This window comes from Hydra vulgaris, chromosome 10 (genome assembly GCF_038396675.1).
Source record: "Hydra vulgaris chromosome 10, alternate assembly HydraT2T_AEP".
In the NCBI taxonomy this organism is placed as follows: Eukaryota; Metazoa; Cnidaria; class Hydrozoa; order Anthoathecata; family Hydridae; genus Hydra; species Hydra vulgaris.
Genome location: NC_088929.1, coordinates 32,851,312 through 32,860,000, shown reverse-complemented (window position 1 = coordinate 32,860,000; position 8,689 = coordinate 32,851,312). Strand labels below are relative to the sequence as shown.

At 30.4% G+C, this 8,689-nt stretch overlaps 1 protein-coding gene across 1 annotated transcript in view; it reads left to right on the top strand.

Moving 5' to 3' along the window:
- Positions 1-8,442, top strand: part of LOC100215054 (ran-specific GTPase-activating protein) — a 19,905-nt gene extending 11,463 nt beyond the window's left edge. Inside the window, exon 5 of the mRNA XM_065807832.1 lies at positions 8,111-8,442. Within this exon, the coding sequence (XP_065663904.1) occupies positions 8,111-8,340 (230 nt within the window). The 3' untranslated portion in view covers positions 8,341-8,442. The remainder of the gene's footprint in view (positions 1-8,110) is intronic.
- The last annotated feature ends 247 nt before the right edge of the window (positions 8,443-8,689 follow it).

Genomic DNA, 8,689 nt, shown 5'->3' with positions numbered 1-8,689 from the left:
GTTAAAAAATAATTATTTTATAGTTTAATGAATTTATAAATGAAAGATCGCTACCTTTAAGAATAAGGAAGTCATTGTGTTGCTGTACTTTTTTGAATGTTATCTTTTGACTGTACTGGGTAAATACAATCTGTAACATCTTTTATTGAAACATTAGTGTAATGGTTTAAATTTTATGAATATACTTTAGCATTGAATAAAGAAAAATTGCCTTAACTTGAACTAGTATCTCACATCAGCCAAAGTTGACTTTATGGGAATTTGCTTTAATCGAACATTCATTGAGTTGAACCATTTTCTTTGGACCCTTGGAGGATCTAGTTAATGGGGGTTAACTGTTTGTGTGTGTGTGTGTGTATATATATATATACACACACAGTTAATACCCGTTAACTCGAATTATTTAGGTGTCGAATAAACTTAAGGAATTAAAATTGGCTAGCGAGTGGATGCTTGGCAACGTCAAAGAAAATGATGAAAAATGGCAAAAAGGCAGACGCAGCCTTGTTACTTTTGAATCAGTTTCCTAATTTAATTTTATGACATTGTAGCAACCGTCATTTAGAGTTATGATGCAGTAAATGATTTCGTGCAAGACATTTTACCAATTTGTTACATAAAAAAGTTTTTTGATTAGTTATATTCCATTTACAGTGTATCTCCTAAAAACAAAAAGGAACTGGAAACTGTTGCCATGCCTTTAAGTGTAAAACTAAATTTTATTAGACAAAATCTAGGTACCAGATGGGTGTCGTCCAGCATGCAATCTGTGATGGTTGTTTGGAATAACTATGCAACATTGATCAATACTTTTGCAAATCTTCATTGGATCTATAACATAACAGCAGAGTTAGAGCCCAATATGCCTTAAAAACTAATTTTGTGATATCAATTTCATATTTTGTGATATTAATTTCATACTTAACGTGGGTCTGATGCTAGTTGGTTTGATGGAAATAAAACATCTTTTTAAAAAGTTTCACGATAGATAAGCTTCTTTACCTAATGCAAATCGGCTTATCACCTTAAAATACCTTACATTTCAATCGATAAGAAATAATTTAGGTGAATATTATTCGCAAGCGCAGCTTGCAGCAGAAAAGTTTGAATTTAAAGGCGTCAAATTGCAGATCGGAAAAGTTTTTAAAATTAATCAAAAAGAATTTTTTATTAAACTAAGCGAAACCTTGATTCTAGAATGTTTACAATTAGAGCTGCGCGTAAATCCTTAGAAGACAAAGAAAATGATCCAAACAAGGAAAAATATGATAATTAAATAAAAAATTTGCAAATTTTAGATAAGTTACAATCAAAAACTTTTTTTTTTTTTACTTTATATGGTCTTTAAGGCATTCTGTTGACCAAATTATTGCATGTTAATAGCATAATAACATGCTATAATGCTTTTACAGCCTCCCACAAATCCTTTTTATTCCAAGGCTTTTGTTTTGCAACCTTATCTTTTTCAATTTTCTAATGGATTTTAATATTTTTTAAAGCAATTGTGCTGGCCAATCCAGTTGTCTTATACCGTAATTTTGAAACCATCTCTTTGCAATAGAAGCTGTATGTTTTGGATCGTTATCTAGCTAAAACATCCAAACATTTCTAAACATTTTTGTGGTTTAAGAGTGTTTTGAATTAATCCAATAGAACTCTCAGTAATTCTTGAAATCTCTCTATAGAACATTTCCAAAAAATCACTCACAGAAACTCGTATATGTTTTGTCTATTATTTTCATAAAAATAAAACTAAATAAAAAAAATTATTAAAAATAAATCTCCGATTTACTCTCGTTTAGTTCTAATCTATTTAAATATTTTGTAAACAAAAAATGGTATACACGTTATCAAATAATAAATTAAGTTTGAAGCGGAATCACGCACGAAACAGAAAAATGCACATTTTAGTTACTAGATAAATAAACTTTAATTCCTTAGAAAATACAAGCTTCAGCAGTATAATTTTTTTAATTACATTTTAAACAGTAAACATTTCCAGAAAGTTACAGGATTGCACTATATATCATAATCACAGCAATTGTTTAAATGCAGTTTATGAATGATCATGCACGGAAGTTGTAAATTTGTTAATTTCATGTAGTTATTTTTAAGAATATTAATTCCTTGTGAGTATTTTAAATGAAACATACTTCTACAACTCATATTTAATATATTCTTGATAAAAAATAGCAGTGATCAAAGAGTATAGCGTTTTGAACATTATTGTATATTTTTCAAATTATTACGACATTAACACGCAAAAAAAGTAAAGTAATGAAAATATATGTTTAATTTATTTAGCCTTAAATATGATTAAAATATTTTGGTTATAATTGTTCTTTAAGAAAATCATAATAGCATGCATATTGCTTTAAGTCCCAGCTTCTAATTATTTAAGCAAAGAAAAAAACCCACTGCTTTAGGACCCCCTCCCCCCTAGTACGAACCTATATGCTTTCCAAGACCCGCCCCGCGTACGCACGCGTTATTTTTTTTTCTCTCATAAATTAAAGTTTAAAAAAAAATTCTGATTTGTTACACACAAAATTCAATGTTTTAAAAAAAAATCAAGTTTAGAAGAGATAGTCAAACCGCGTTAGTATTCACTGTCTTTAACACCACCACCACCCGTTCACCAAGTATTTTTAAAATTTAAAATATAAAGATTGAATTATTATGTATATTAGTAAAATGATTCTTACAACAATTTTAGCTTAGGATTTTGTGAGTAGAAAATCACATTGCCTTCTGTTGAGCTTTTAGCAATTCGAAAATTTAAAACAGTGGAAAGTCATATTAGAGGCCATGCATAAAGTACGTACGCAGGTATGGGAAAGGGGTTTCCCAAAAGCGCACGCGTTCGTACACTGTTTTAAATTTTCGAATTGCTAAAAGCTCAACAGAAGGCAATGTGATTTTCTACTCACAAAATCCTAAGCTAAAATTGTTGTAAGAATCATTTTACTAATATACATAATAATTCAATCTTTATATTTTAAATTTTAAAAATACTTGTTATTAAGCGAAAGGTGATACTCTTAACTTCATTAATTTTTTTTCACTTTAACTGTAAATAATTAACAGAAATATTAATAATATAGTATATTAGTAAACTGTAAATAATTATCTAAACATACATAAAACACTTATTGAACAAACCATGTTTTAAAATATACAATACAAATATTACTCAGTGGCAAAGAAAAGTCATAGCAGTTTAAAGGTTATTGAAGCAGCTCAGGTTGGGAATTTTTGGTTGGACAGTAAAAAACACTTATTTAACTGTTATCTTCTACTTTAAGTTTCACCATTGCTGTATCATCAGGAAGAGTTCTATATATATATATATATATATATATATATATATATATATATATATATATATATATATATAAATATATATATATATATATATATATATATATATATATATATATATATATATATATATACATATATGTGTATATATATATACATATATGTGTATATATATATACATATATGTGTATATATATATACATATGTGTAAATATATATTGACGTTCTATATAAGGGAACGGAGGGTAAGAGTGCGCGGTCGGTTAAAAGTCCGTATGTGTAAGTCTGACTATTGGCGGCACTGCGACCAAGTGTCATTTTCATGTGTTGGTGTGACTATCTCAATAATACTCACCACTCTGAATGGCTGGAATATTGCTCAACCCTCTGAATGGCTTGGCTCTAGTGTCAGTAATTCTGCAGGCATTAAAACCCACAACTTTTGCCTTTCTCAATCCCTAACTCAAATAGAAAACTTTTCAACTCGCTTTCCAGACAACCCGAATCATTTACCTTCTCTAGTCGACTTATGTCTTGTTTCTGATCCTAGTCAGTGCTCAGTTTCTCCACATTCACCCTTAGGTGCTTCTGATCACAGTTTGATCTCTCTAAAATTAATATCTCATTCTTCTTCATCACCTGAATCCCCCTATTATTGTACCTCTTACAACTACAGTAAAGCTGACTGGGATTCTTTCCGTGATTTTCTTCGTGATGGCCCTTGGGTAGAAATTTTTTGTCTTCCTGTCGACAAATGTGCTTCTTACATAACTTCGTGGATTCAGGCTGGCATGGAATCTTTTGTTCCCTCTTGACAATTCCAAGTCAAGCCTCACTCTCCTCCATGGTTTTCCTCACACTGTGCTGCTGCGATTCCCAATCGAAACCGTTACTTCCATATTTATCAGTAAAACAATTCTCCAGAAAACAGACATCTGTTTATTACTTCTAAAAACTATTGTAAAAAAGGTTTTGTCTAATGCCAATGCCTGCTATTCTCTGGTCATGAAATCTCGTATCTCTTCTCAAAAATTAGGCTCTCATAACTTCTGGAGAATCTTTAATAATATTAATAATAAGGGTAAATCTTTAATTTCACCTCTCTTGTATAGTTCAGACTTTGTCACCTCAACTAAAGACAAAGCTGAGTTATTTGCTAAAAACTTTTCATCAATATCATCTCTTGATTCCACTAGTTGCATTCTACCTAATATAGCTGTCAAATAGGTTGATCCATTGCTTGACATTTGTATCACTCCAGCTTCTGTATCTAAAGTGATTTCCTGCCTAGACTCTTCTACAGCTTGTGACCCGGACAACATACCTGTTATTGTCTTGCAGAAGTGTTCTCCGGAGCTGTCGTCTATACTCTCAAAACTATTCAACAAGTGCTTATCAGAGTCTTGTTTTCCAGCCTGCTGGAAAGCGGCATCTGTTATCCCTATCTTCAAAAATTCTGGAGAGTGATCTGATTCGTCTAACTATCGTCCCATTAGTCTTCTTCCTATCATAAGCAAGGTTTTTGAATCTTGAATTAACAAACACTTAATTTCTCATCTTGAATCTAATAACTTACTTTCTGACCATTAATATGGATTTCGATCTTCTCGTTCTACAGCTGATTTGCTAACAGTAATAACTGATAGGTTTTATTGTGCATTAGATAAAGGTGGAGAGGTTAAGGCCATTGCTCTTGACATTTGAAAAGCTTTTGATAAAGTTTGGCATGCTGGTCTTCTCCATAAGCTTTCTTCTTATGGTGTATCTGGCAACATCTTTAAGATCATTGAATCCTTCCTTTACAATCGTAGTATAAAATTTGTCCTCGATGGACAGCACTTTTCTTCTTATTCTGTAACTTCAGGGGTTCCTCTAGGTTCTATCCTTGGCCCTATACTCTTTTTAATTTACATTAACAATCTTCCAGATATTCTCACATCTAAGGTGGCATTGTTTGCTGATGATACTACCATTTATTCTTGTCGTGATAAGAAACCAACACTCTCTGATTACTTGGAGGGAGCATTTGAGCTTAAAAAGGATCTCACTTCTGCTACAGCATGGGGCTCACAGTGGCTGGTGAACTTCAATACAGATAAAACTCAATTTTTTTCAGCCGATTGTTATTGCAATAATTTAGATCTTCCTATATTTATGAACAGTGATGTACTTAATGAGTCATCTACTCTTCATCTTCTAGGATTAACTCTTACTTCCAATCTTTCTTGGAAACCATATATCAAATCAGTTGCATAATTAGCATCTGCTAAGGTCGCATCTCTTTATCAAGCTCGACACTTCCTTTCTTCAGATTCTATTCTCTATAAATCTCAAATCCGGCCTTGTATGGTATACTGTTGCTATATCTGGGGTGGACCTTCTAATGATGCCCTTTCTCTTTTAGACAAGTTGCAAAAACGCATTGTAAACATAGTTGGCCCTGCTTTTGCAGCCAACCTCCACCCGTTATCACATCGTCGTAATGTTGCTTCTCTTTTCTACAAATACTATAATGGACACTGATTTAAAGAGCTAGCGTCTCTTGTCATCTACTAAAATTCATTCTTATGTTACTCATCATTCAATTAAGTGTCATCCTTTTTCTGTGACTGTTCCTATGTGCTCCAAAAACTCTTTTTCCTCGAACATCAGTTCTTTGGAATTCGCTTCCTTCATCTTGCTTTCCTGATTCATATATTTTGCAATCTTTTAAGTCATCTGTCAATCATCTTTCTCTATAACCTTCATCTTTTCTCTTCCAGTAACTTCCAACTCTAATAGTGGTTGCTTGCAGCCTTGTTAGAAGCGAAGATGTTTAAAAAAAAAATACAAGAACACGTATTGTTTAATTACCTCTCCGTGTTTTGAAATATTAGGTAAGATATGATTTCCATACTTTAGCATGTGAATTTAAAGATAAGGTAATATTTGCATTTATTGTTTTTGAAATGATGATAAATAGATAAATATTATATTGAGTTGTAGTAATTTTAGTTCCTAATAATAAGTGAGGTTAGAATTTTAATTTGCGTAAGGTATTGCGATCTGGTTATAACTTTTAAAACACATAATAGCGGCTAAGAGTGCGCATATAAAAAGAAGCTAGAAGACAGAAAATTCGAATTAAGAATCAAAAAAGGCTAAAGCCAGTCGACCTAAAAAAATAATAGAATTTTCTATAAAAAATCTAGTTTTAAAAATGTTATAAAAGCCAAAAACGTTGAAAATGTTACAGATATTAAAAATAATGAAAATGAAGAAACAATTTGTCCAGCTTGTGGAGAAGCAGAGCAAATGGATGAAGAATGGATTCACTTTGCAAGAATTGGTGGCATGAAGAATGCACTAGTTATGAAGGAGCTGGGCTATTATTTGCAATCATTGTTAGTACGGACTCCTGCCCTCTCATATCCAGACTCTTACCCTCATGATTAGTTGAAAGTGCACAACTCTAATTTTTTATAAAATTTAAATTTTCAAGCTTTTCTTTCAATGAAATATTATTTGTATAATGTCTAAAGTTTTGTTAAATATTAAAGATTATTGTATAAAAGTTTTAACTGTCTATCATTTTAAGTATTCTTTTTATGAATAAAAACTCATTAGGTGTGCATACTTACTTTCCTTTCCCTTACATATATTTAGTTGTATTGGTGTTTTCTAATACTATCAGTTTATTGGTCCGAAATAAGTAAATAATTGGAAAAAAGTTTTGGAAATTTTCCTTCAATATCCAACCTACTCACATTTAAAATTTGCAAAAGTTGCTAAATCTTCAGTATGAAACATACTGAGGCGATATAAGAAGACACAAGCTATCAATAAAAAAAAATAGGCAGTGGAAAGATAAAAGATTTTGTTGACAAAAGCAATGTGAATTAGATCATCCATTCAGTTACAAGAAGTCCATGCCAATTCCAAAGAGATCTCGCCAAAAAATTCCACTGCAGTTATTTCCTTATCAGAAAAGCATTCAAGAGCAAGAGTTTGAAAGCTTACACCAAGAAAAAACTCCAAAGGGATCAATTAGTGTTAAGAGAATTAAAATTTGAGCAAATTGCTTTTAATTGACAATTAAAAGTAAATGGCTTTGCAAGAAAGCTTATCAAATTTTTCAACATGCATTATTATGGACGATGAAACTCGCTGCAAAAAAGATTTCTTACAGTTGCCTGGCCATCAGTATTGTTATCTTTCAAAAGGTGTTTATGTCTGCAACAAATTTAAGTATATTCAGACTAAAATCTTTGCTCCGAAAATTCTCACGTGGCAAGCGATTTGTTCTTGCAACCATTGTGTGCTCCATTTGTCACTCAAAGGACTTTGAGTGACAAAGGTCTTGAGGTACCCCTAATATTCAAAAAACTTTTAAATCCAGTGTTATTTTATCATATAAAGCATGCATGTGTGTGTGCTACAGATATTATTCAAAAATGTAGTTTTTTGAACTACCCTAATATATACATATATATATATATATATATATATATATATATATATATACATACATACATACATACATACATACATACATACATACATACATACATACATACATACATACATACATACATATATATATATATATATATATATATATATATATATATATATATATATATATATATATATACATACATATATACATACATACATACATACATACATATATATATATACATATATATATATAAAATAATTATTAATTTTTTTTTTTTTTTTTGTAATCTTTCTGGTAAACAAATTTTGATGCAAATCTAATAACTATTAATTTTTAAAATAATTTTAGATACTATACTGTTTAAAACTAAATTTGAAGAATGTGTTGAAAGTTTGAGAAGAGCACAGTCGAATTCAAGTGATAGTATTGTCAATGGTATATCAACATTAAAAGTGAACGGAGAAAAAGACGAGAATGATGACGTTAAAAATGCTGATAAAGACGTCAATAATGTCGATAATCAAATAAAAATACTATCTTTAAATGAAGAAACAAATAAGTCTGATCATGAAAAATAGCAGATTTGTTTTATTTTTGATTCTTACAAAATTTTAGATTCTTAGAGCTAATGCATTTTTAAAAACTATTTTTTATTGAATGATTTTATTTGCAAGGTTAAATTGTGATTATTTTATAGCGCTAAACGTATGTCGACCTTTGACATCTGATAGACAATTTTTTTTCAATGATAGACCGCTCACTCATTAATATATGTTATTACTATTTAAATTAGTTCTTGGAATGTCTATCTTTATAGAATTTTATTCCTTTGTTCTCAAATAGCTTATCAATTTAGGGGATGAATATGTGCTTTTAAATTAATTCAAACAACAATAAATATTTCTAATAGCAGATTTTACACGAAGA